The sequence below is a fragment of the Falco biarmicus genome, chromosome 12 (assembly GCF_023638135.1).
Source record: "Falco biarmicus isolate bFalBia1 chromosome 12, bFalBia1.pri, whole genome shotgun sequence".
In the NCBI taxonomy this organism is placed as follows: domain Eukaryota; kingdom Metazoa; phylum Chordata; class Aves; order Falconiformes; family Falconidae; genus Falco; species Falco biarmicus.
Window position 1 is genome coordinate 316,169 of NC_079299.1, and position 27,355 is coordinate 343,523.

The window sequence follows — 27,355 nt, forward strand, 5'->3', positions numbered from 1 at the left end:
AGCTCTGCTCCGGCCCAGCCGCGGCCCCACCACCGGACACGGAAGCAGCACGCGGAACCGGAAGTGACGCGCAGACAGGGGCGAGGGCGGAAGTAGCGTTTATTGGGGCGGCCCGGCGGGGAGCGGCGGCGGCGGAAAGGCCGCGGTTTCGGGCCAGGCACAGGCCTGGGCCGTCGCGGCGGAGGGCGGCGAGAGGCTGTCGGCCAGGGCGCGGAGCTGCGCAGCCAGCAGGCTCAGCTCCCGTCCCGGCGGGGCGATGGGCGCCGCGGGGCGGCGGGCCGGGTGTCGGGCGCGCAGATAGGCCGCCTCCTCCCTCCTGCAGCGGACATGGCGGTGAGAGGGGGCCCGGGCCGCGGCGCCGCCCGCCCTCCCCCCCTCCCCCTCACCCTCCCCCCCCTCCCCCTCACCCTCACCTGAGGCAGCGGCTGGTGCAGGTGATGAAGCGGCCGCCGCCGTCCCGCCGGGCCGCCACCCGCAGCCAGGCCCAGGTGCGGTCTGCGCGCAGCACACGGAGCACCGCGGGCCCCGCCTCGGCCCCCTGCGCTGCGGGCAAGGGGCTGCGTTAGCCTACGGCATGGCACGGCAGCCCCGGGGCAGAGCAGCCTGCTGCCCGCAGACCCTGCAGCCTGCCTCGGGCAGCTGCAGCTCAGGCCCCAGCCAGACATAAACCACAGGTAGCGCAGTCAGGTCTGTGACAGCCCTGCCCTCTCAAAAAGCTGTGGCTCAGGTGGGCTTGTGCCTCCTCTGCACTGTGGCACACATCCCCAGGCTTGGAAGCTCCCCATGACCTTACAGACAGTATATGGGGTGCACACCCAATGCTCTGCTTGGCCCTTGTCGGAGTGGGGAGCCACAGAGGGCAGTACTACATTCAGTCTGTTTCTGCTGTCCTGGACAGCCAGGTTTCAGGCATAGCCAGACCATGTAAGGGTGTCCCCAGGCCTGACACTCACCCACAGCCCTGTGCTGGGCAGCTGCGAGGTCAGCATCCTCAGGGTGCAGGAGGCTGTACCACGACTGGCCAATCAGTTCCTCCCTGTGGTAGCCGAGGTGGTAGGTGACACTGAGGGAGACAAAGGGAGTGGGGGACTGAACGCTCTGCAGGGTCTGCACCTTGTCAGCAAGGAACAGCTGTTGCATAATGGAGGAGAGAGCCAAACAGCAGGGATATTGCAAATGAGGGAGGGAAAAGGCTTGGGAAGTGTCTTGAAGAGGCTCGCTGCTCTTGTCCAGCCTGCGTCCCACAGGCACTCCTCACCTCTCTGTGACATTGGTAAATGTCATGTCTAGGATGTGCGTGCTCTGGAATAGGTCATCCGGGGAACTGGTATTGCTGTCTGCAGGCAACCGTGTGACTGGCGTGCAGAGGGCCAGGAAGGCTGTGCTGGAGGGGGAGGCTGGCCAGCGCAGGGCCATGAAGCGCCCACACACTGCTACAGCCCGATTTCCCCCATGCTGCAGCCGGAAGGCCTTGGATGTGCGCATCTCGCTGACAAATGTGACTTCTGCAGGGAAACAAACCAGCTGGAGCAGGTTGGGGCTCCCTCGTTCCCCTGGCTTTCCAACTGCAGCCACGAAGGGCCAGAGCAGGGTGGCAGCATTGGTGAGATGCCAGCCAAGGCTTCACTTACCCCTGCCAGGCTCCTCCTGGGCAAGGAGGAGCTTCTTGTGCACCTCCTCGTGCACTTGCCCATCCAGGATGTCAAAGACCATGTCCCCCTGGGCAAGCAGCTCCACCTGATAAAGAGGGGGCTACTGTTGCGGGCCCGGGGGATTTGTGTGCTGGCACCACGAGCATACAGCCTGCTGGAGCCGCAGGCCAGATCTGCCAAGGCAGCACCTCATGCACACAGGGAAGGCACTGGGACAGGTACAGAGACAGTGACTGCAGATGCCCAGTGGGCAGCCCTTACCACAGAGAGGCCCAGGACCTGATCCACATTCTCTGAGATGTAGGCCAGCTTGCCGTTGGCCAAAAGCACAAGCAGAAACCCTGGCAGCAGTGAGAGCAGCTCCGCACCGAGGGCTGGTCCCACAGGGAGAGCAGTGCCATGGGTACCTGGAGGGAACAGCTGAGCCCCCCGCAGCCAGAGGCACACAAGGGCCATGGTGTGGAGGTAGGAGAGTCGTTCCTTCTCCTGTGCTGAGATGGGCAGCAGGGAGCGCAGCGCCTGCACCTCTGCATTGATCTGGTCTCGGCGAGCCTTGGAGGCACTCTTGGTTGACCTGCAAAGCCAGGTGGCTGGGGAGACATGTCCAGCGAGGGAGAGGGATGGTATTCCCCACCCGCCACTATGGGGAGAATTCCAAGCTTGGTGACATGGAGCACAGACGTTCCCCTAAGGAGGCTTGGCGCCCATGCCAGCTGCCTCTAGGAGGGCAAACCTTTGGAGGCTGTTTTGGTGCAGCAGGGGTGGGCAGAGGTGCTCACAGCTGCCCAGGGGGACACGCTGCTGGTGTGGCTGGTGCCCCTCTCACTGGGGGCCAGGCTGGATGATGACCTGTCCTTTGGGGGAAACCGAAGGGCCACAACCTCCCCACCAAACCCCGTAAGAATGGAAGCTGCATCCAGCGCCAGAACGTGAGCCCCAGCCCATCGCATCTGCCTTTGCTCTTCAACCACCCAAAACTCCCCTGCCCCTCCAAGCTCCCACACCTGCCCACGCACCGGCTGGCAGCCCTGCTGTCCCAGGCTGGTGCCAGCACGTTGCAAGGGTTGTCAGGCACTAGGCAAGCTGGCCTGGGGCTCCCCCCAGCTAGGGGGGCATCACAGCCCTGAGGGCGGGAGGCAGCTCACCTGAAAGGCTTCGAGGGACCGGGCCCCTGCTTGCCCCTCCTGGGCAGGCAGCTCATCTCTGCCTGTAGCGGCCTGTGGCAGTGGGTGCAGAAGATGGTCATGCTGCCAGCACTGGGATGCCTGAAGCTGGCAGTGCACCGCTTCGTTCTTCGCCTCTGGCTTCGTCTGAACCTGCTGACCCTGCTGCTCCAGGCCTCCTTTTGTACCCTTCCTGGGGTGCAGGGGCCAAGCCGCTGATGGAGAGAGCTACCTCTGGTGACGCAACTCCAAACAGCTTATGGCTATTTTTAGAAGGCAGGCTACTAAAAATAGCCCTTGCAGCCGGCTGCAATCTGAGAGGGGAAGCAATAAAAGGAAGCCAGGGTCTTTAAAGCAAACCTGGCTGCTCAGGAGGGGGTGATGGTTAAGGTAGCAGGGATCCCCCTGTGGGGCACACATCCGCCCAGCTCCTGTCCCACAGTCGTTGCCAGCCCAGCAGAAGGCCCACGATGGGCTGAAAGCCTGTGGCTACTCCATCCCCCCAGCAGCTGCTTGCTAGCATCACTGATGACCAAGCTGGGTGCTGGGGAAGGGAGCTGATGTGCCAAGAAAATGCACTGGAGACACCTGGACCAAGATGGTGAGCAGTGTCCCATCCCCAGCTCTGTGGCAGGGTCCTGGCAGAGAGAGGTCAGGGCCACAGAGCCCCTGACCCTGAGGGAACCCTCGAAGGAGAGGAGGGTGCCTGTGACCCTCTCATTGGTGAGCCCCTTTTCTTCCTAGAGAAGCTGGCTCCCCACCAAAGGTTTGCTTTCCTAGGGGCAGCTGGCATGGAGCACTGAGCCTTTCTTGGGCCTGTCATCTCCACTCAACATTCCAGAGACTGTGATTCTCCCCAGAGAAGCCCCAGTGACGGCCATTTCTGGGCAGAGCCTGGAGCACCTTGGGGAGCCTCTGCACTCAGTGCCATGCTGCCCAGCGCAGTGAGCCTGGGTGCTCAGCGGGTGTTCCCTTGTACCTGGCACCCTACAAGGAGCGTGAGCTTGGTGCTTCAGTGCTGGGGAAGGAGATGCTGCGGTAAAAAAACACCACCATTTGATGGCATGACCTGACAGAGAGCCTGTGGCCAAGGCAGCTGGTTGAGCCAGGGAGCTGGAGCTGCTGGACAAGGCATGGGAGATGCCCACCCAGCCCTCACAGGTAAAAGGGGAGCCCAAGGGTGCTCTCCCTGAGCCAAAGCGTTGTCAGTGCACCCTGGCTCCTGTCAGGCCCCAGCCCTGCCATTGACGCTCATCACCCACTGCAGCAACGTGCTGCCAGTACATGAAGAACAAGCTCTTGTCACAATTGTGGTGCCTTCTGTTGTCTTACCTTGGGTTTTCACCGCTCCATTGCACCCACATTGAGCACCTCCCACAGGCTGAAGAGCCCAGGCACCTCTGCAACCTTGTATTACTTGAGAAGCAGCAGCACTTGACCCTGGCTACACAGAATCATTTACGTTGAAGACTACCTTTAACATCAAGTCCAACCATTAACCCAGCACTGCCAAGCCCACCACTGAACCATGTCCCCAAGCACCACATCTACACATTTTTTGAACACCTCCAGGGATGGTGATTTCACCACCTCCCTGGGCACCTTATTCCAGTGCTTGGCCATCCTTTCTGTGGAGAATTTTTTCCTAATGCCCAATCTAAACCTCCCCTGGCACAAATTGAGGCCATTTCCTCTTGTCTTGTTGCTTGTTACTTGGGAAAAAGAGACCAACCCCCACCTTGCTACAACCTTGTCCCTCAAGTCTCTTCCAGGCTGAACCTGCCCCCCCCCGCCCCAGCTCCCCATCAGACTTGTGCTCCAGCCCCTTCCCCAGCCCCGCTGCCTGTCTCTGGACACGCTCCAGCCCCTCCACGTCCCTCTTGCAGTGAGGGGCCCAAAGCTGAATCCAGGATCAGTGCCCAGCACAGGGGAACAGTCACTGCCCCAGTCCTGCTGTGACACAAGCCAGGATGCTGTTGGCCTTCTTGGCCACCTGGGCACACAGGGGGCTCATGCTCAGCTGGCCCAGCCAGCCCCCCCCCAGGCCCTTTCCATGGTGGGGCAGCTTACCAGCTGCTCTTCCCCCAGCCCATCGTGTTGTGTGGGGCTGGTGTGCCCCACGGGCAGGACCCGGCACTGAGCTGGGCTGAACCTCACACAGTGGCCTCAGCCCAGCCTGGCCAGACCCCTGTGCAGAGCAGATCAACGCTCCTGCGTAACATGCCAGCAGACACGGCCTGGGCCCTCTGCTACCTGTTCCCAGCAGGCAGCCACCACTACCTCTTGGCTGCAGTGATTTACATCCCAGGGAACAACCCGAGTGCTTCCCTGGCTTCACCCGTGTTTGCTCCACTACAGTTGTCCTTTTCACATCATACTCCTCACCTCCATAGGAAGGGGCTTGGGCACAGCCCTCTGTGCTGCCTGGGAAGGCTGCCCCAGACATCCCCTCTGCCTCCCTCCCTGGGGCCCGGAGCTGTGGGGCACTCACCTTCTCAAGGCAGCATAGCCCCGGACACATGCACCACCTTCCTCCCCAGCCTCTCGCAGGGCAGCACAGCCCTGGGCAGGAGGCAGGCACAGCAAGGCACAGAGGGGCCCAGCTCCCCTTCTCCCACCCCAGTCAGGGCTGTGGCTCACACCAGCCACAGCCCACAGCTGCCACAAGCCACTGGTGGCCTGCTGCTGTGGGGGAAGAGCACTGTGGTTCAGTCTCTCCCCTCCCATCTTTCTCTCCTCCAAGTTCACCTGCTAGGACACACACAGCAGCACAAATCACATCCGCCTCACCATTTATAAAACTCCCCCCAATTGCTGTTTACAACGGGAGCTGGGCAGAGAGTCCAGCTGGGCCCAGGCCCCCACATCTGGCTCAGCTTGGGGCTGGGACCTGCCATTCGGTGCCAGGAAGCTGCTCAGCGCTGGTGGGTGCAGGCGAGGTCCCTGCTCCCGTGAGGCCACGTGGGAACAGTTCACAGCCTGAGGCCAACCCCAGGGCCATGGCTGGTGGTAGGAGTTGATTCAGGCCCTTGGAGAGTCCAGGGATTAGTCCAGCACAGCTGCAGCTCCACAGACAAGGGGAAGGAAAGCAGGAGATGCTGGAGCCATCAGCAAGGAGCAGGGCTCACAGTTGTGCTGCTGGGGCAAGCCAATTTCTTGCCCAGTGGCCAGCTCTGCCTGCACGCTCATGCTGCCCAAAGCATGACAAGGGCAGAGGGAGGCCTAGCTAGGGCGAGACAAACCGAGCTCACATGTTCCTTGCTTGAAAGGGCTAAAAACTCATGCAGGCAGTGGAGCAAGACGTCGGTGTGTGGAGGGGCGAGGGCAGGGTGGCAGAGGGATGAACCGGTGTCAGCCCTGGGAGGAGACAATGGGGCGGCTGATGGTGCTGTTTGTTGTCATGGCCGAGAGCTCCCATCTGTAACACACCAACGGGATAGACTGAGAGAAAGCACACACACAGTGCCCAGGGCTGGAGCAGCTCCACCGCGCATCTGCTGCAGCTGTGGTCTCCAGCCCAGCCTGCCCCAAAGCCACACAGGGCTGAGGGGGGCCCCAGGCAGCCCTCAGCCAGAGCTGGAACACCCCAAGGACAGGGAGCACCCATGGGGTGACCTCCCAGCAAGGCACGCAGTACCTGATGTCATGGGGAAGGCAGGACTGGTCCAGGCTGTACTGAATCACCGCTAGCTTACACAGTGTCTTTAGACTGGGGCCTGTGGAAAGAGGGCAATTAGCCACAGCAGTCCTCATCTGGACACTGAGAGGGGGATCCAGGCATCATGCAATCAGTGCCACAGGAAACAGGGCAGAGCAGCCTGACCATCCCTCTGTGGGACGAGGCTGGAGCAGTTTTCTGTGCTCCCACAAGAAGTACGTGTGAAGGAGTGCATGAAGAGCCATAAGCCCAGCTCAGGCCTGCAAGCACAGCTGTATGTCTGGCTGGTCTGCCTTAAGCCACATACACCAGTCAGAGGCAGCTGCCAGGCTCTGAGAGGCTGGCACCTGGAGCCGTGCAGGACATGATATGGTGCTTCATAGCATGGCCTGCTCACAGGGCACCTTGTGGTGAGAGGCACAAGCTGGGCAGGGAGTGCTCACGTACTGAAGTCGAGGATGTAGAGATCGGAGTGATCCATCAGGTCGAATTCATCACCCATTCCTTCCTCTGGAGACGGGCTGCAGAAGCCAACAAAGTGTGTCAGTTGGTGCCAAAATGCTGTGCACCAGTTGCAGTCCCTTGGGCTCCCCAAGGGCTGAGCAAGTCCAAGATTGTTTCTGGCCTGCCTGCCCCATGCAGGGGCCCTCTGATCCCTCTGCTTCCCCCAGAAGAACCCAAAGTCATCACTGTCCCAGCTCCTTGCAGAGCAGGCAGAGCCACACAGAGCCAGTGGGCAGAACCACACACCATCTCCTCCACAAGCCACGGCACGGAATGGGGGAGGCTGCTGCCTCCTCATGCCCAACCACAGTGGCTCCAACTGCAAGCCTCCCTGCCACATCACCTGTCTCTCTTACATTGCTGCACTGCCAAACACAGGGTACACTCTGCTGGGAACATCCCTTTTACCCACTTGTACACTGACCAACCTCTGTCTGGTTTCATACTCCTCCCTCCCCAGGTACCTCCCAAATGGCTCTCCAACAACTGGGCAACCCTGCAACCTCCCCCAGAGCCGTGGCACCCACCCTCAGGACACGAGGATGGTGCTGGCAAATAGCTGCCTCCACAGCCGAGGCTTGCTGAGCATGCAGAGCCCTGAAGCAATTTCAGTGGATCCAACCCTCCAAAGAGCTACATTCAGAGAGGCAAAGCTGAGCCCTGGGACAAGGCAGAGGATGACTGAGCAGGCTGCAGAAGGGCTGTTACAGCAGCTCCTGAAGTCAGGCAGGTGTGTTTGCACAAGCATCTGTCCTGCTCTTGTGTGTACAACAGGCCCCATGGGCTGCTCCACAGCAGGCAGGCATCACCCAGAGAAACCCGCACTGTTGGGACTAACCAGCTTCACAGCAATGCCGCATCATGGAAGGCTGCCCTAGTAACACGTTAGGAAACACACACAGATCAAACTGCCTGGGCAGGCAGGGCTCAGCCCATCCCTACCTGGCCCAAAACACCACCTGGGGCAGCAGGCCACAGCCCACACCATGTCTTTTTATAGACCTCAGGCCAGCTTCACCTCATGGCCAAGGGGAGGCATGCAATGGGAAGTAAGAGGATTTGGAAGAACATGACATGGGACAGGCAAGTGATCTAGGAAGAATCAGACATCACACAATGGCACAGTACAAAGTCCAAAAAGCTGTGCTGGTGTCCCGTGAGGCAGGTGAGATAAGCTGGAGACCCAAGAGGACTTTTTGCAAGGCTTTCTAGTTGTGCTGCAGGGCCACAGATCATGGGAACCATGACCCACCTCCAGAGATGGTGGCAGACTCAGCAAGTAGCTAGTGGCCAAGTTTTCTGCAACCTGGAGAAGCAACAAAAGAAGCCATATGCTAACAGGCAACACTTCTGCGCTCTCCCTGCCCACCCCAGCTCTAGCTTCCCAGGGCTGCATGAAATATCTGTAGACTGCCACAAGCCATATGTTACTCATGAGTCATGTCATGGAAACACGTGAGCTAGATACTTCCGTCTGCAAGCTCTTGGAACACTGATGATGCCAGGGACAGAGGCAGCACACACCACATCACACCACCCCAGCACTGCGGTGGACCAGACTATGATAAGCCAAGCTGCTTTCTTTGAGGAAATATGGAAAGTGCTTTGCAGAAGTTCAGCTTTTTATACAGAGCAGCAAAAGCAGCAGCAGAGAATAAGCACCTGGAGGAGATGCTGAGGTCTTCACCTGGCTTAATGGCAGCTCTTTTCCTCTTTGTCCACAATAGCCATATGTACCTCCTGCATTAGCACAATCTTTCCAGCAAAAGCCCACAGGTTAGCAACATGCAGCCAGGAAAACACCCTATTTTACTAGCTTGCATCTGCCTAGGCCAGAAGCTGGACTAGTTTTAGGTTCTGTTGCCATCTGGGGATGGCATCTCAGAAGACTGTAACTGAGCATGTGTCAGGCACAGATCAGTGCAGCAGTTGTTTTAAACTAATCTCATTTTGCCGATACTCCCATCTGATGTCGGTCCTGAAATGCTAGTTAAGAGCTACGACTTCAGATGTGTCTAGGGAACAGGCAGCCTCACCTATGGTTTCCTTCCTCTGCAGTCTTGATGGAACAGGCAAAGCACCTGAGGGAGTGGTCACTGCATCCCCCAGCACAGACAGACCAGCCTGTGCTGGGATGCTAGTGCCTGGACAGGGGGAAAGCACTCCCATGGCTAACGGTCATTTGAAGAATTCGAAAGAAAGAAAAGGTGTTTTAAGTCCCACTTCGGTTTGTGACAAGGCAATTTAGCATGTCCTCACTGCTTAGCTGAGACCTTATGCAGTGACTTCTCACCCCAGTGTCACTTGCTTCCCCACCTATGACCCGCTAAGCTTCACATCTCACGCAACATGAGACAGTACCTGCCCCCCACCCCCCGGTTCCCATAACCCCAGCACAAACTGCAGGGCACAGCTCACTGCTGACAGAGAAATGCTATTGCTGATGGGTCCCATCTGCCTGGATACAGGCAAGAGCCCCTTTAATTCCACCCTGTGCATTTACCATGCCACAATCTAATCTTACATCCATGTCACAGGAAACCCCAGACCATCCCTTATCTTTCAAAGGAAAGCCAGCAGGCACAGCGTCTGTGGTTTTAATCGCCAAACTGCAAGCACTTAGGGAAAGCCTGGAGTTCAAGACCAGGAGAGCTGCAGCTCCCAGACAGTGGGCTGTAGGGCACCCCTTTGCCAGTGAGAGACCAGCAAAACTGCTTGTTCCAGCCACGCAGCAAATGGGCACATTGGCAAAGGGCCTTGGGCCCTGCACCAAGGGCCCAGAGAGCGCCCCACTCCCTCACCAGAGCCAGGCGTTCCTGTGTGTTGTCAGGGAAGACACAGCCTCGAGCCAAACCTGTATTAGCATCTGTTCAGCTAAACTCTGTTTTATAGCATTCCCTCTCCCCCTCGTTCTCCCTTGTGGGTGGTCTCTGCATGCTGGGGAGACCAGACCAGGGCCCCAGCTGTGACACAGCTAACAGGAACAGTGAGCTTAGGGCTGCAGGACTTCCTGGTCACTTAAATGGGACACAAGTGACAGGATTGCTCCTGGTCACAGTGAGAGACCACAGCTGAGGCAAAAAGACCAGGCTCTGGGCAGGACTACAAAATAAACAAGAATTTGGATGCCATAGGAGCAGGCACCCTGCAGCAGTAAACAGTCTACAATGTATATGAATCCTGTCAGGGAAGGCAGGACACAAAGGAGTTTTGCCTGCCTGTCCCCAGTTGATGCTGCCTGGAAAGCTGAGCCGGCCAGCTCATCCTCCAAGCAGCCCTGCCGGATCCCCGCCTTGTGAGCACCTCCTCCCCCTTCCTGGGCAGGGGAGCACAGGTCAGGAGGCAGACCACAGGGAGTTCTCCATTACAACGACTTCCTGGAAAATTTCTTATCTCGCCAGGCAGCTCCAGAATACACCTGATAACTGTTACAGGAAGCAAACCCAGTCCTCACCCCCATCTCCCCCTTCCCCAGCCTGCAAGACCCTCCTGGCAGTCCAAGCAGGCTGCATTCCTGGCTGCCAGCAGCTCTTCCTATCCCACACTGGTGCCCATGAACTGGCCTACACTGGGGTTGAGCCTGGATTAAGGAACAAGCTGAATACTGAAGTTGTTCTGTGCAGAAGACAAGGCATTGCCCGGCAGAGGAAGATCAAACTCCAAAAAGCTGGTGTCAGTATTTGTTGTGGTCTGCTGGCATTTCCTAGGAGCACCTAGGTTTAACATCAGAGTTCAGCTGCTGCTCTAACACAAATCCACACCGCAGCATCTGAGAGAATCCGGAAGTGCCATCATGCCCTTCAGAGTCTTCTACCATCCAGAACAGCAGCCAGTACCGTTGAGAAGACTGGAGAAACTCAGCACCTCTGCCTACCTCCCCTGCACTAAGCACTCCCTCACACAGGCTCCTACAGCTAAGCACACACCCCCCCCCAATCCTGGGGCTTGAAGGCCCTTCATTTCATCACACACTGGTACAGTGAGTCCATCAGCAGAACCTGCCCTGCCTTGTCCTCTGCCCCAATCTGTCTTCAGAAGTATTCCCAAAAAGCCACTCCCAGCGTCCCAGAGAAAACCCCAAAGCTTTCCAAACCATGTGGAGGGCTGAAAGTACTTCAGGTGTCTCTGCAAGGTAGATGGCAAATAGGCCTGTGCTCCAGAGCTGCGATTTGTCATTCCAGACAGCACAGAGCATGCCCTGGTGATGGGCCACTTCCTTTCTTTCAGCAGCTGTTAAGGCTCTTGGCCACATCCAGCCACCTTACACCCTGACAGTATCACCTCCAGTGTTTGACAGCTAAATCCTTAACACCAGGTCCCTTTTGTGAATGGAAACTTTGCTAAGGAACACTGGCACAGAAGAGAACATTGCCTTGTTGTGTGTATGGGCTCCTCAAACAGTTCCCAGCTGAGCTGACATCCCACTGCAGCTTGACAGACACCACACTTCCCCACAAAAGAAAAACTCCGGTGGGAGAAGCAGGGCAGCATGCAGGGGAGGATAACTCAGCCCAAGGTCTGCTATAGCACAGCAGACTGGGATACTTGTCCTTCTGAAGGCAGGATCTCCTCCCCACTTCCCACTACCTCTTTCACAGAAAGCTCGACTACTGCCCAACCCCTCCTGTTACATTTCTGCCTCCTCTTGCACAAGAGGGCTTGTCAACAGGCACTTTATGAGCTTACATGATATCCTCAAACCCTCCCTTGGCCTCTTCCTAGAGGAGCCCTGATCCACATGATTTCTTACACTTGTAAGGTAGGCAGACAGTTGCCATGAACCTCTGAAGTGCATCTGACTACAGCAAGGGGCAGAGAGTGGAGGGACACTGTGCTGAAGGGAATGGCAAACCCTCTCACAGAGCCACACCATGCAACTCACCTGGTGCCTCCAAAGAGAATGATTTTGTCCCCCACTCTGCAGCAGCACTGCCGGCGTCGAGGACATGGGCCTTTCCCCTTGGGCTCGATCTTCCTCCAAGAAAGAGAAACTAAAGGGTGGGAAAGAGTGCACCAGCTTGTCACAGGAGCCTGGACAAGACCCAGATATAAGCAGGTTATGGATTTAAAGCCAGAACCCACCCTCCCTGTCGACCCTTCTATGAGGTTGTTACTGAAGTGTCACTTAGATACTAGGCACAGCCCTGGAGCTCTGCCTGCTGAGACGGGAGTTGCATATCGAGGCCTTTCGCTTGCAAAGCTTGAGCGTCAGCACCTTGGGATGCCCTGGCAGCAAGCTGGACATGATAGGGAGCTGCAAAGGGCCGAGCTCCAGCAGCATGCAGCCTCCTCCCCCCAGCACCCTGCCGCGGTCCAGACGTGGAAGGAGAGCTGGGAGCCACCTCCATCTGCTGGCAGCCACTGTGAATGCAGAGCACCTTTGCAGAGTGGAGACTGCTGGGACAGCCTGGTTGTGGGAGCGTGCGGAATGGAACCAGGTGGAGAAGACCGCAGCAGCCTTTGTCCTTGCTGCTCTCTGTGGCTGAGGTGCTGGGGGGTGATTAATCGCTAATGCACAGCACTGAAAGCTTCGGGACCTCTCACACTAGCTCACAGATCAGCTGGGGGAGCAAGTCAGCTGCTCTCAGGTAACTTTACTATGCAAAGCAATTAGCAAACAAAATCAGTCTAATGGACAGCAAAAAGTGCCCGAGGACACCAAACCAGCTCACAGTTGACTGATATTCAGGGTACCTGCTGAACAACCATCTCTTCTGCTGCACAGTTTGATCTGGTGCCAAGAGAGTGTGGTATGGTGATCCTACAGCTCAAGTTGAATGGTTTCCCCAGCTAAACTCTCTGGCTCCCCTAATCCCGTTGCTTTCCCACATCTTCTTTGCTGCCAACACTTTTGCATATTTAAGAACAAGACAAAGTTTTGCCAACTGCCCATTTGATTAGCTGTGTCTTTCAGCAGTACTTGCTTTTCCACCTTCTAACTGAGATTTGGAGACAGTCTGAGGAGGAACAGCGATCCCCAAGCACAGCAGCAAGTTCCTGTCAATGCTATCAGAAGAGCCATTTACCCCCAAGCAGGCTCCTAGTCCTTGGAGAACATGCTCACCTGAGCACTCACACACTTGAGAGCCTTGAGCACTAGCACTGCAAAAAGTTAAAAGCATAAATACCTGGATTGAATTTCCAGAGGTCGTGGAAGTGTCTGTTCAGGCGTGCGTTGTAGCCACCAAATACATACAGCTCCCCATTGTAGCTGACTGTGGGGAGTAAGCATAGACATCAGTGTGCCACCCGAGGCAGAGCCCAGGTCCCTGTCCCAACATCAAACACAAAGCAAAGCTGTGCTGGTTATCCACCTTTGCTTATATCACCTTCATGTGCAGGGTTACATGCAAGGCTTTGCAGCGGGCAGTGGCTTTCCACAGAAGCCAGGCTCTGCAATACCCCTTGCTAACACACATGTCCACCAAGCAGAGCAGACACCCCTTCTGAGGCAGCCAGGGTTTTCCTTCCACTGTCCTCCTCTCTCAGCAGACCCACACTTACATGCCGAATGGCTCCGCCGGCCTTCAGGGAGCACTGGAGTTGGAGGGGAGTCCAGCCAGGAGTTTGTTTCTGTATCAAACACTTTAATGCGGTTACAGTAGATCTCATTGTTGGAGTGAAATGGCCCAAAACGATCAGCTCTGCCACCAAATACGTACATCTTTGTTCCAATGATGGTAGCGGAGTGGAAGTCTCTCCAGCGAGCTGGTGTACCCTGCAGGGACAGAGTAAAACCAAACAGGAGAAAGAATGCAGGTTACCCAGGGAGACGACACATCTTGATGGGGAAGCTGGGGTGGCTGTTTTCTCCTGGAGAGCTTCCCCTCCTGCAGATCTCAGCCACACCAGACAGGAGCTGTGAGACAAGTGTAGGCAGCAGAGAATAGCAGATACGAGACTTTCTCCACAAACCAGAGGGAAAAGCAAACACTGACCTTGGCAGAGATTAAGGTCCACATCATGTTTGTGGTGTCCAATTTATGGATATCGTTTGAAAAGCAGTCAGCCTGGAAGACAGCAGGGCAGTCTGGTCACAAAGGGACTGAGAAGCCTGGTCACATCCAACCCCAGAAAGGACGCTGTCCTACAGACCTACTCTCCTTTGAGTCAGCAATTCCCAAGAGACACGGTGCTTGCTCCAAAATGTCAGGGTAGGCAGCGCACTTATCACTTTACAAGAGGGAGGCAAAATCCATTTCTCCTCAAAGGTGTCTTGTCTCTGCCTGCAGCTTTCCCATTTGGTTGGTGCTCAGCTCCTCCCCTCAAGGCTGTCCTGCACACAGTATGTACATTCACAGCAGAAACCTGCTTCTACTCCATGCAGTGACAGAAGAAAGGGGCACTAACAAGACAGACTGTCCTTGCTAAGGCCACCTGATGAGAGGCAGAAGCTAAAATTACTTCCAGGAAGCTAAGCTTCCAGCAGCAAATACACTCTGGGTTCTGAGGATCCCACAAAACTCATCTGCAGCTAGCTGCCTGGAAAAGCCTGCATTCACAGGAACAGCACAGATTCCTGCTCCTCCAGGCTGGGGAGACGGCAGCAAGACAGCTACAGGCTTGTTTGGTCTTAGTTAAAAACAAGCCACATTTGAACTGCCCTGCAGCCATAATCACGATCATGGATTTGGCATACTCTTGTCCTCAGAAGAGAGGGAATAACCAGAGACTTCCGTAACAAAGCCTTAGCTTCATTCCAAATAAACAGATGTGACTTTGCACAGTTTTTCTGGAGTCTGGTGACTGGCTGAAATGGTATTTACCCACTTCTTAAGATCAGAGCATAAGGATTTGCTCAAAGGAGCAGTAGGCACACTGACAGCTAGTGCAGGATGACCTTTGGCTGAAGACATTCTTAATAGGAGGGCAAGCAAGTAGTTGCTGGAGGGGATCAGCAAGATGTGAGAGCAGGCACAGAATACAGGGAACATGCATCAGGTTATGAAAAAACCACACAGCCACACTGCAGATGTTGGAAGGTGATTTTTCTGGCTCATTTCTCAGACAAATGAAAATAAATGTAGATCAATATACATTTATTTAAAAAAATATTTATTTATCTCTCTAAATTTGGCAGAGAAATGACCCAGGAAAAAAAGTATATATAAAAATATTTCTATTTTTACCTCCACAAATTTATATGTTTTGGGAAAGAAAAAAAATAGTAATCCACCTTCTGTTTAGGCGTACTTTCCCAACCATCATCTCCACAAAACAATTAGCATAACCTGGGTAATTAATGCCATAACTTTGCAGAGTTATAAAATGAAAGCAACTATGGATACCAATATGACCCTGTATCCTGCCTATACCAGTGTCCTGGGTAGGAACACCCTCTTTCCCAAGGGATCTCCAAAGAACAGTTACAGACTACTCACCAGCTGTTCATAGCCTCCAAAGATAAACATGCTCTTTGCCAGGACACAGGCTGAGTGCCCATCTCTTGCTCCTGGGACCATTCCAGACACTTTCGGCGTGAACCACTTGTGTGTGTCTGAAACAAAACAGAAGGCAACACTAAGAAAATACAGCAGATGTGGGGATGGAATAGCTCTTTACTACTGTTCTTCATTTCTAAGACAGAAATCCTTCTCTCTTTTACACACAGCACCTGCTTCTCCAGAGAGGCTGCAAGCTTCTTCAGGTGAGGCCATCTGCCTGAGCCTCCAGAGGGGCAATGACAGAGGTCTCAGCTCCTAGCCATGGCCACAGACTCTGCCCAACCTGACAAACAGCTCACATTTTAAGTGTGAGTAGCACACCACTGCTTGAGCAATGTTATTTTTATTTAATCTCTTGCAAAGCCTACTTGTGAGTCACTTATCAACTCTGCATTTACAGTTTCAATTACAATGGAGCAGTGATGCCAAGTGGCTCAACTGACCTCACACCGTGGAGATGCTGACTAACTGACTGAGGAAAGACAACTCTCAAATCCCAGCAGAATTCACTTAACCATAAGCTCACTGTGTCAACAGAGCCACTATGCACATCCCCATCTCTGCAGTGCAGCTCTCCCTGTCTTATCTGCTCCTCTTGTTACATTCTCGTCCCCTCTTCAAGGGGAGCTTTCCTCACTCTTCTTCCTTCATGGCCCCCTTCACACTGCTCCCTGTAAGCCCACACGAGCCAGATTCAGCCCCTTAGCCTGCACACTCCAGGGCTTGGCTTGATTTAGGGGAGGACTTTAAATCCAGCCAGAACTCCTCTCCATGCCAGGGCAACATGGAGCCAAGTCAGCAGCTCACTGCCAAGCACTAACAGGCACCTGTCCCAAGAGCCTGGAGAGGCACAGATAAGCCTCAGGGCAGCAGGAGACATTCCTCCCACCCTCCCTAACTGCTGCGAGCTGCCAAAAGCAGTGCTTATTTCAGGCTGTGGTAACATCGGAGCCAAAGCAACATTCTTCACAAGGATAACTTCTCTGAACTTGGCCTGCAGGCACAGATACCCACCTAGGCTCCAGCTGGGATCACACAAAGGGTCTTGCAAGGTCAACAGAATCCCTGCGCAGCCTCTAGTGAGAAAGCTGCAGTGGCTATCAAGTTCCTTTCCTTCATGGGGCTGCTTCCAAGCCCAGTCACATGGTAGCAGCAAGAGCTCACCCAAGCGCCACACATCAAATTAGAGGTGGAAAAGACCTCAACTTGTGATAAGCTCTGCACACCAGGGGAGAAAACTGCACTCAGCCAGGACTTCATCCAGCCCGATATGACTCCCACAGTGGAACTTACACCAGATGGGACTGTGGCTGCCAGCCTCACTTTCCAGGATTGGCAGGGGACAGGCACAGCACGTACAGACAGCTGCAGAGGGTTCAGACCAGGACTGAAGTCTGGCCTTTCCATTAATTTTCACTTAATGCTAAAGCACTGGAGTTGGCAGGGAGAGCAGACAGCTGCCATTACAAGGCCTCTGCGTAGGCAGAGGTTTACTGGTAGCTTCCCAGCTGCATCTGTCAGGAGAAGGGGGAAACCCTGTGCCCAGAGAGCAGCTCCAAGCTGTGAGACTTTCCTGGCGAGGAAGGGAACCCACAACGAAGCACCAGAGCAAGCAGTTTCCTTCCAAGTTCAGCAAGTCAGTTACTGGTCAGTATTTAGATGGACATGCCTTCAGAATCCAGATGTATTCCCTTCCTTTCCTAACACCCATGTCCATCCAGTTCCTGATGGTGCCCATTCTCCCCAGGTGTTCCAGCAGCACTACGGAGAAGCCAACCAAAAGGCTCAAGGAGTTTATCTTTCAGGTTTGTCTAACTTGGCTCATGCCTCCCCTTATTTTGCCATCCTGTCCCTAACATCTGTGTTTTATTCCTCACTGTCCCTCATGCTTTCAGAAGGACGGACCACCCTGGAAAGGAGCCACAGTCCTCGAGAGTTCTAGCCCCTTCTCTCTGCAACCGTTCAGCCACAGTTAAGGAATAAAACATACACAGAATGAATGCTTCAGTCATAGTTGCTAGCAGAGAGAGCACACAAAGCTGACAGAAAAATTAAACCCAGTTTGACTATGAGTCAAGCTCAGTAATCTCTGTTCAAAGGTTTTTACAGAGAGTCAAGTGTTCAGACACACTGGCCACGCTGCTGCCTTTCTGAACATGCTGAAGCAGCCAGCAACACCGATTCCCCATTTGCACCATTTCCTCCAGACTGTCATCTTGTAGAGAGACAGAGGAACAGGAAAACAAGTTGGGGAGCAGTGCAATGGGGCAGAGAGAAGGTCTCATCAAGGGCAATTGTGACAAGGAAGAGCGAGAGGCTGGAACTTACTGACATCAAAGGCATAGAGCACATTGCAGGCTCCCTCAGTGTCGTTGCGACCGCCCCATATGTAGACAGTGTCGTCTATGAGCACTGCTGAGTGCCCATACCTCATGTAGGGCACTTCTCTCACATGGTCTCGGCTGTTTGTCCACACTGGAGGCAGTTTGATCCAGCGCAGAGACACTGAAAGCACAAATCAAGTCAAGTGCTAAACCCACTACACATGCTGACAGGTCACAACCCATTCTGCACGGTGCTTTTCCCTGCTATGACAGGGTGCAGAAGCAGTCTAGTAAGCAAGACAAAGCTGTGTCTGACCCTGAGTAGCAGGTAGTTAAGGAATATGGAAGCACAGTTTTCCCCAAGCCCCTGTCACAGGCAAAACTAGAGGAAGCACTAGAGGACCAGAGGACTCTGGACAGAAACAGGTTCTATTCTGCATCAATTACACTGAAGAGGTTTCCACTCTGGCTCATCGTAGACTGTGAGTGAAGGTACAGTGCACACACACACACAAAAAAGGGAAAGGAGAAAGTGCAGAGGTGATAATGAATGCAGACACTACTTCAGGCTAGTAACATTTTTGAAGAGACTCAAAGCTGGAAGAATAGGCAGCACAGAAGTTCACTGCAGCAACGTGCAAGGGAGCACACCTGAAGGCATCATTTGGACTTGCAGTAGTGCAGTTTAAGTAAAGCAGTGCAGCAGCTTTGTAGGAATAGGGTTTGGTTTGTTTTTTAAGCTTTAGATGAGACAGCTGTCTGTCTCCTTTAGCACCACCCCCCACCCCCCCCCCCATACCCAAGTTCTCCCTGCAAGCTTTGTGTTACTAGTAGGAGCTCCCCGTGATTACAGGTTCTCCTTCCTGGCAGCCTGTGTGTCACGGTTCAACAGTAGCCAGAGCAGTCAACAGGTATTACAGGGTTTAATGACAGTGCAAAAGTCACAGCAAGTGTTACGTGGCCACTACATAACAGCACCCTGACACCCACCCTCCCTCTACCACACATACAGCCTTCAGTTTTGGTTTCAGTGTGGAGGTAACACAAAAATATAGAAGAAAACAGTCTGCAGTTCTCCTGAAATACTAACATAGGGAAAGGGTCAGGCATCTTAAAAGGTGAGCACCTACCCCAGAGGCAGGAAGGGCACTGAGGAAGCACGGCCAATGCTAAAGTCAAGCTGGATGGGATGTTTCCTACTTCAACCACAGTCTTCCTCTTTAGAAGACTGAAAGAGATCATTCAAAATCCAGCATCTTGGCTTTAGCACTGGAACCCAGCAATGCTAACTGAGCAAGGGCTTGAGAAGCCAGCGTCACCTCCCACGTGGCAGCTGCAGCACCGTGACACTTTAATATTTGGGAGTGGTAAAAAGGAAAGACAATGCAAGAGCATTCCTTTGGGCATGGTAAGTATGCTTCCAGCATAAGAGCAATATTCTACCAGCGCATTTTACAAGCCATGACATTCAACTGTCTTGAATGTAAGAGCCCAATCTCTTTGGATAGAGATGTCTTTGTTCACAAGATCCTGAGCTACACTCCCCCCTGCACTGTGAGCGGGTCTTCTTGGCAGCCCTGTGTAGCCAATGGCTATATCCACTACTGCACAAGTCAGTCTTCTCCAGAGTCAAATTTAGAGAAGTGAATTCACTGTGTCTTGCAGACAAACTAGTTTTACCTACACGCCACATGCATGTTAGGAGAGCATTCAGCATGCTGTCCTGTCTGCGAAAGTGGTCATTGGTTCTCTGCTCTTGTCTCTGTTCATCCCATCCAAGCATCTGTGCAGTTTTTCAAATACTTGCTTAATTACAGAGAAATACTTCATGGACCAGTTCAGTAACCTCTTCAGTTCAAAGAGAGCACTGCATCAAAAAATACAGCCTTTCACAGCGCAGTCACTGCTCCAACTCTGCCTCATGATGGATACTGGCTACCCTATGCAAACAGCTCCAGCTCTGGATGCTGTTCTAAGCCACATTGTGAGCCTGCACGATAGCTGCTGCCAAAATGGGAAGGCCCCTATCCTAGCCATATGCCCCTGTTGACTCCATCATGCTGGCAGTGGTTGTCAGCTGCCCCCCCAGGGACACAGCTCAGCAGTCTAAACCTGGAGCCTTAAACAAGCACACTGGCTCCCACCCTTCCCATTCCACAAGAGGGGCAGCTGAGCATGGTCATGCTGCCAACTGGATGGGGGACCTGAACCAGCTAAACACTTCTTTGCACCTAGCTGAGTTACTGTTCACAGAGAACAAAGACAAAAGAAACCACTGGCTATATGGTTACTTCTAGTGAGTCCTTATTCTAAAATTCTGCTGAACCACAGCCCCTCCCCTGCCCCTGAGGCTTGAAAATACAGGACTGCACAAGGGGAAAAGCTACCATATATGCTGATAACAGACAGCATGTTACAGAGTGGAACATGTTAAGCAGCAGTGGGCAAGAAAAGTAATAACCGAGCCAGGCAAGCAACTCCTTCATGCACAAGGACAAATCTACCTGCATTAAAAACATGGACGTCAATCTGCCGCAGAGTCTCATAGTCTTCTCCAGAACAGTATCCGCCAAAGGAATAGACCTTGTGCCCGACGGCCACGGCCGCGTGGTTCACCCTCCGCGGCCCACCTTCCAAGTGCACTGCCCACCGTAGCATTCCTCTCTGCAAGCCAAACAGTCTTCAGGGCCCCCAGCACCACAGCTGCATGCTTCCTGGGCCACCACGATGTCACCTGGCTGTAACAGAGACAGAATGCTAAAATAATAAAATCAGTCTTGCAGGTCTTCCCTATCTTCCTTGAACACCAGCTACGAAGGTCACATTGGTGTACCCTCACCCATCTGCTCCCAACTGGAGACAGTTTTAATCTCCCCTTGGGAAGGGGACACAAGGCAGGTACTGTAACTTGAGCAAGGCTCTGAAGAGCAAGTAGAGATGCCCTTGCATACAAAAAAAAAAAAAATCAGGGTGTACAGGCAGCCCAAGCCAAGGACCTTTGGCAAAGGCAGCCAAGTGCACCCAGCCATGCCCTGGTCATGTACATATCATGTACATGCCAGAACAATTTGTCCGCATGAATGAAAACACACAGCGAGAGCCAATTGTGAAGGTGAAAATAACAGAGCCAGAGGGAAGAAAGCATGTTCTTTGATCAGTTGTGAGAAACAGCAGAGGAAAATATTTTAAAAATTCACCACCTAACAAAATCCCCAAAGAACCGTCCCCACATAAAGCAACTGACTCCCTGATACGGAGGTGGACTACAACACTAGCATGTGGACTCACAGATTTGAGCACTAGGGTCCAACTTAATTAAACATCAGAGAAAAGGAACGCCCTAGTCTGGGGAGAAAGGTCTTTGCTAGCAATCAGAGTAAGGCCTTTATCTCCCCCAGCAAATCCAGGCATAACTATAAAAATTCTGCAACATCGTATCTCAGTCAAGAAACTGATAATGCTTCATGCTTCAAGCAGATGGCTTAGATCAGCTCTTAGAGAAGTCACTGCAGCTGATTTGTTGCAGAGTTCTCCTTTGGGTCTAAGGATCTGGAGCACAGTCCTGCCCAGGTGCTTCCAAAAAAACAGGTCTGTTCAATTCTTTAACAGTTTTCCCCTAGCTGAAAAACAGCTGTTAGAAGAGACATCAGTGTTTCAGTCAGCCTAAAGAAAATTATCTTTTTTTATCACTTGGTTCTAGCTTCTTGGAAGATGCAGTCAGCATGCTCCCACCCCATACCCAGTTTTAGCACTTGCAGAATGCAAAAAAAATTTGTGGATGCCTTAGAAGGAGGACTAAAATTCCTACACATTTTCTCTGTCTTTTTTTTTAAAGTAGTGAGTTTTCACAAGAAGAACTTTCCTCCTTTTTAAAGTTTCTGAAGTACCTGGACAGCAGCAAGAAGGGACAGTGCCATGCTACTCTGCTCCAATTTGCCTCCCCTGGCCCTTCAGCCAAGCAGAACCACCGCTCACAACTGGGCACCCGTACAGCCCATCTGCAGTCTGATCACTACAGGGCCACCATATCTGGCCCACCTGCACACTCCCATTTTATCCCCACCCAGGGAAAAACGTCAGAGATGCTCCCAACAGGGAGTTCCTGGCATGGAGCAGAGCTCAGGCTTACAGCTCCAGCTATGCATACTGTTGACAGCTCTAAAGAATCCAGAAACCAGTTGCCTCGTTCCAGAGCTCCTAAACCTCAGTAATATTTGAGCAATTTCTTTTTCAAGGTGTTCCCAAAATAGAGACTGGTATCCAGAGCATGCTCTGTGCCCAAAAGTTACAACCACAGGGCATGTGCAAAGTTCAAACAGAGCATCCTGCAGTCTTACATGTAAGAGATGAATGCAGACCAAGGAGTCCCTCCCACAAAGCCATTTCTTCCTGCAGCAGTCACCGTAACCTACATTGCAGTCAGCAACCCAGAAAGCCACATCAAGCTCTTCTCCAGCAGAGCTGCACCAGAAGGACCCAGGAACAGCCCCCCTTCCGCTACAGGCCACACTTCACTGTATGCCTGGGACCATCCCAAATTCAGATCTAGCAGGTTTGGGTTTGGGTTTTTAAATTACTATTATTTTTTTTTAAGCCAGGCAGCAGCTCTTGTATAAGGCCTCCACAAAGCTACAGAACAGCTGAGTTTCCATGGAGATCACCAAAGTGGCTATTTCGGGCTGTTTTGAAGGTTTCACATATCTAAATCTGTTTCCTGCCTCAGTCATGAGTTATGACTGAAAAATCTAACCAATATTTTCCTCAAATCCACCTCTTGGTTAAGTGATTCTGTAAGAGACTCCTCCAGGAACTTAACTGGACTTCATCACCAGTGCCAATATTTTCAACACACTTCAGACTACGCCCGAACCTGGAAGATTAAGAGGATGAATCTTACTTCCAAGTTCTCCACTTGGTTCCTCCTGGGGCAGAGGAGCACCACAGCCTAGCACGGCAGGCAGGCAATCATACCAAGACGCTTACCTTTTCTGCCAGACAGGCTGGAAAACTCTTCTTCACCCTTTGGAGCTCACTGGAGCCATGTGCCAAGCAGCACACTCTGCCAGAGCAGGACACTGGTCCTTTCACTCCAGCAGGAGCTGGCTACCCTGTCTGAACAGTTTCGTAATTAAGATTAGTCAGAGGAACACAGGAAATGAAGGCTGCACATCCTAAGAAGTTAATCTGGTCAAGTGAGCGGCTGCAGCTCAAGGCCTGGCTGGTTAAAATGTAGGAAACTATGTTGATGTTCTAGCAACTATGTCGCAATTTTATTTTCTACCAGGACTGGGAAAGGTTTTTCCAGAGATCAGCCTCCCTAGGAGGCAGGGGGCTGTACTGAGGCCTGGGGCGGCAGCAGCAGGGTTGAAGTTGGCTGCGCTTCCCCTTGGCTCAGGACAAGGATAATGCTTCAGAGCAAACACAAAGCTTAGCAAGCGCAGCCTGTTGCTGCCACTTGTCAGACTCAGGGCGTGCAGAAACACTGGCTTTATGAAAAGAAAACAGTAAGAAGTGTGAAGTGATCCTTACAGGATCACGTATTAAAAGCTAAAGGAAAACACGGGATTTAACAAGCTGCAAGGGTTTTCCAAACCTGAGTGCTCTTCTCCACACTGAAATACAAACATCCAGCCAGACTCCATCTTCTCTTCTGCCACTGGCCACAACCCTACTCTGAAACTGTCACATCTTCCCGCCTTTGCCAAACATTTGCTCTCCCCAGTTCGGCCACACAGGTCCACCCCCCTCTCCTCTCTGCACAGCCCTGTCCCCCGAGGATCCCCCACTCCTCCCCATGCTTTCTGCATCCAGCTCCAGCCTCTCTCCTCTCCTGCCTTTTTTGGAATGGTTTCATTACACTAGTCGTCTGTCCCAGCGCCAATTCTCCTCCTGCAGTTCCCCTCCCTGCTCTATCTGCAAATAGGAGTTAAACACATCTTTTGAGAAAAAAAATTCTGTCCAACAACTATGCACATTGCCAAGTTCCATTTCAGATTTTGATTTCTAATGATAGTTTATATGATACAAGGACATAAATACATCACTTTCCAACCACATTCCTATGAGGACTTCTTAATAGGAGGCATTAATACACCTGACATTAGGCAGGGTGCCTTTTTCTTCAAAGACCACACAGGGCACAGCTAGGGGGAGAGAGGAACAGCAAAAATCAATATGAAACAGTTTACTGACAATTTTCCCCAACTGTACAATATTAAGTTATGCAAAATACATTCTGTGATTTCTCATTTAGGACACCAGCAACAGGCATTTAAGCTATAAAACAGAAATATTGACAAGACTGAGGCAAATTTTACCAGAGAACCAGGAGGACACTGGCTGCAGGAGGCAGTACACGTGCCAGCTCAGGCAGAACAGGTGCCTTTTCACTTTGCATCGCAAACCAAAGGGACAGTTACCAACACTAACATTCATCACAGATCAAAGGAAGGGCTTTCACTCCACAGAAAAATTAAGCCTGAACCATTTATATCACAGAAGCTATTGCTACTGCCAAAAGCTAGCAGCGTTAAGAGGAGGGCTGCCTTCTACAGGGCTTTGTGCAGACCCTGAGCTAGGCATGTGTCCCTTTTCTGCATCCTGCTGAGCCACCCCTCTCCTCCCCAGAGCTGCACCTCTTTTAGAGCAGCCTCTGCAGTTCATCCACACCCACAGCAGAAGCTGGTTGAAGGTCTGAGGAATCTCCTTTGACTGATTCAGCATGTCCAGCTGGAATCATGCCCCCAAGAACTGCGACCATATACTTATAGGGAGACCAAAAAGCTCCATCAAAACAAGTACAATTTTCTTATGCAGCAAAAGAAGAGGTTTTCTAAATGAAACAAAACCAAAGAAACTGCACTCCCACATGCTCTATTAGTTCAGCATACACTTGCTCACCTTAGATCAGGAAGCTCTGGCTGCCTCTCTTCCCCCAATCTCAGCTGGGAGAAGCAATGCGCTGAGCATCCTGACCATGTGCGTGCACGCATGCACATGGGGTCTCCTTTGCAGAAGGGCACGTGTGCTTCTGTTCAAGCACTTGCTCTCACTGGTGCATGTGTCAGCTCCCCACCTTCACCTCTCCAAAAACTAACAGATCTTCCAATATCATTTTGCACTTGTAGAAGCAGCAATCATGTCATCTTCACAACTCCCCATTTCTCTGGTCTGGCACAGTCTATCCAGAGTTACAGTCAAGCGCAAAGAACGCGGAGAAATTTGGGTTGAAACCCTAGTAGGTCTTGTCATTAATTGCTAGGAATAAGAATGTTTCTAAAAATCAGGTTACACTTTACTTACTGTTGAAGTACCTGATGCTGCTGATGCCGGAACCTAAATGAGCATAGCAATGAGTTGTTCCTGTGCCACTAAGCACTGGGAGGCTAAAATTAAGAAGTACTCAACCTACTGTGGTCCCACAGAAATTCCTGAAGCCCTCCACCGACTGTGCACAGCACCACAAACCCAGGTATGTGCTTCCAGAGCAAGTGGTGCAACAACATCCATAGGGTGACCGCAGACTGGCTCTGTCACTGCAGCCAGGCATGACACCTGACCACAAGCGGAAACTCACAAGCAGAGAAATAGCTATGAACGTCCTTCAACACCTCCCTTGTTCTCCGTCAGCGCTGACATCCAGAAAAGGGAGTGCAGCAATCCACCCGGACCATTTCACTGCTAAGCAAGGGAACAACCAGGTTTTAAGTCAGTTCTGTGCTCTTCAAAGACAGCACCTATAGACAGCACTCCCAAATAGCTGGCTGTGCTGATGTCTGAAGATGCACAGAATGCCTGAAACAGCCTTCAACCTAACAGCCCCAGCTTACACCTAACAAGAGTCTACCAGCACAACATACAACCTTCTGAGATCAGAAGAAAAATCATTCAATAGTTTCTCACTAGCATACCTTCCAAAACTGTTGCGGTGACTTGAGCAAAGGGTCATAGATGTAAGGGGAAAAGACAAGGCGGGGGGGGGGGGGGGGGGAAGTAACCATGGCTTTTGGTCAGATTTTTCAGCTTTTTGTTCTATTTGCTTTAGACTTTCTATTTTCAGTCCCTACAATTACCTATGAAAACATTTCATTTCAGATAGATAGCTACTGACCATCTCCAAGTACAGCAGATGATAATCTTAGAACAAAAATATATATCCTTGGATCCATTTCTTTGCGCAAAGAGAGTTCACCGGGCTGCCTGATTTCTCTACACACACAGCAAGAAACCTAGAGCCATTTCTGAAAGCTGCTCGCATTAGCTTTGCTGCAGTCAATTCCCACAGCAAGGGGGAAAAACCCAGCAGAAAGCGGCCTGGATTTTCAAGGGCTCGCTCCGTTACCCCCAGGCTTACAGCAGCACCCCAAGCAGAGCCAGCTACTGCTCCTGCAAAGCTGCTCCAGGGAGCGAATCCTACCGTGTGGCTGCCTCAGTCCCGTCTCCCAAAAGATGCCAGCCACAAGGTTTAGTAACACTTAAAATAGACCAGCCAGCTCACAGCAGTCCAATACAGGCAGTTCTATTTCAAGCACATCCAACTTACTGTTAGAGACAGCATGAGAACAAGCCGCTTTCTTCACTCACGCTTGACATTTATCTGATGCCTTGACTATTTAGACTAAGGCAGTGTGAAATTGCAAGCTTGCACATTCAGCAGCTCGGACACTCGCAAGGCAATTCCAGCGGCTGTAAACGAGATGGTGCTAGAACAGCCCCTGAGCTGCTTAACCCAGACGGCTCCGGAAGCTCGCGTTGGACACGGGAGGCACCGACCGCGTCCCCGTGTCGTCCCTGCGGACAGCTGCGCTGCTTCCTGGTTTCTGCCCCAATATCTTGCCCGCTGCTGGCTGACTTTTGCCCAAAGCCCGGCTTCATCCCGCACATACCGAGCCGCGGTCCCCCCTCTCCCCACCTGGCCCCCCAGACTCCCCCTCTCCATGTGCGGCGCCTAAGCCTGGGCACGCTCCTCGGCCCCCGGCAGCGGGGCAGCCCCGGCAGCTGTTCGCTCCGCACAAGCCGCGCCACCGCCCTCCTCAGCACCCGCCGCTGGCCCCGGGCCGGCCCCGCAGCCGCCGGTACCCGCGGGCAGCCCCCGCCGCGGGCTGGCAGCGTGGCCGAGCCGCGGGAGGTGTCAAGGCGCTGAAGCCGCCCCAGACGGCGTCTGCGGCGGGGCGAGGCACGGGGCAGCCCCCGGGACGAGGCGGGTGGGCTGCGCGCCCCCGGCCCCTCAGGGCCGCCCCACGCCTCCAACGGCCGCCGCAGAGGCGGCAGCCTGGGCCCCCGCGCCGGCCCTCACGGACGGGTTACGGGTGGCTCTAGCCGCGCCGGCCCCTCCTCAGCCCCGGGGTGCCCCCTCCTCAGCCCCGGGGCCGTACCTGACGACAGGAAGGCGGCCCGACAGCCCCGCTCCAGCGGCCACGCCCGCCGCTCCTGGGACTTGTATTACAGCACCGCCCCGCCAGGGCGGAGCGGCACGGCACGGCCCAGCCGTGCCCAGGACCCCTCGGAGGAGGTGCCTGCCCAGCTTCCCGCGCTGCCGCCGGCCGAACGCGATATGGCGGCGGCGGGGGAGGCCGGGGGCGGCGCAGGGCCCCCCGCGACCCGGAACTAC

The 27,355-nt window shown here is 53.4% G+C and overlaps 2 protein-coding genes across 4 annotated transcripts; both read right to left on the minus strand.

Annotated features, from left to right (window-relative positions):
- Nucleotides 1-32: 32 nt before the first annotated feature.
- NPAS4 (neuronal PAS domain protein 4) lies at nt 33-5,481 on the minus strand. Its single transcript, XM_056357779.1, has 7 exons — nt 2,798-5,481; nt 1,914-2,226; nt 1,632-1,737; nt 1,259-1,505; nt 954-1,063; nt 414-543; nt 33-316 (listed from the first exon to the last, which is right to left on the minus strand). The coding sequence occupies exons 1-7, from the start codon at nt 2,896-2,898 to the stop codon at nt 100-102; spliced, it is 1,224 nt and encodes a 407-aa protein (XP_056213754.1). The 5' UTR covers nt 2,899-5,481; the 3' UTR covers nt 33-99.
- A 109-nt stretch (nt 5,482-5,590) lies between these two features.
- Nucleotides 5,591-27,266, minus strand: KLHDC3 (kelch domain containing 3). 3 transcript variants are annotated; one of them, XM_056357780.1, is made up of 11 exons: nt 27,120-27,266; nt 20,250-20,483; nt 17,750-17,926; nt 15,359-15,474; nt 13,916-13,987; nt 13,482-13,695; nt 13,106-13,192; nt 11,860-11,968; nt 6,921-6,994; nt 6,453-6,531; nt 5,591-6,233 (listed from the first exon to the last, which is right to left on the minus strand). In XM_056357780.1, exons 2-11 carry the CDS (start codon nt 20,401-20,403, stop codon nt 6,167-6,169), a joined length of 1,149 nt encoding a protein of 382 aa, XP_056213755.1. In that variant the 5' UTR covers nt 20,404-20,483; nt 27,120-27,266; the 3' UTR covers nt 5,591-6,166. The 3 variants fall into 3 exon arrangements, with proteins under 3 accessions (XP_056213755.1, XP_056213758.1, XP_056213756.1); XM_056357783.1 differs by lacking the exon at nt 27,120-27,266 and adding an exon at nt 26,288-26,611; XM_056357781.1 differs by lacking the exon at nt 27,120-27,266 and adding an exon at nt 22,517-22,615.
- Nucleotides 27,267-27,355: the final 89 nt, after the last annotated feature.

Coding starts and splice junctions, on each gene's coding strand:
- NPAS4 (XM_056357779.1), bottom strand. CDS start 2,898: ATGACCATCTTCTGCACCCACTGCCACAGGCCGCTACAGGCAGAGATG. Junction 1,738..1,913: donor AGGTCCTGGGCCTCTCTGTG/GTAAGGGCTGCC, acceptor CCTCTTTATCAG/GTGGAGCTGCTTGCCCAGGG. Junction 544..953: donor TGCCCAGCACAGGGCTGTGG/GTGAGTGTCAGG, acceptor CCTTGCCCGCAG/CGCAGGGGGCCGAGGCGGGG.
- KLHDC3 (XM_056357780.1), bottom strand. CDS start 20,403: ATGCTACGGTGGGCAGTGCACTTGGAAGGTGGGCCGCGGAGGGTGAAC. Junction 6,995..11,859: donor ATTCTCTTTGGAGGCACCAG/GTGAGTTGCATG, acceptor TGGCTTCTGCAG/CCCGTCTCCAGAGGAAGGAA. Junction 6,532..6,920: donor TCTCTACATCCTCGACTTCA/GTACGTGAGCAC, acceptor CTCTTTCCACAG/GCCCCAGTCTAAAGACACTG.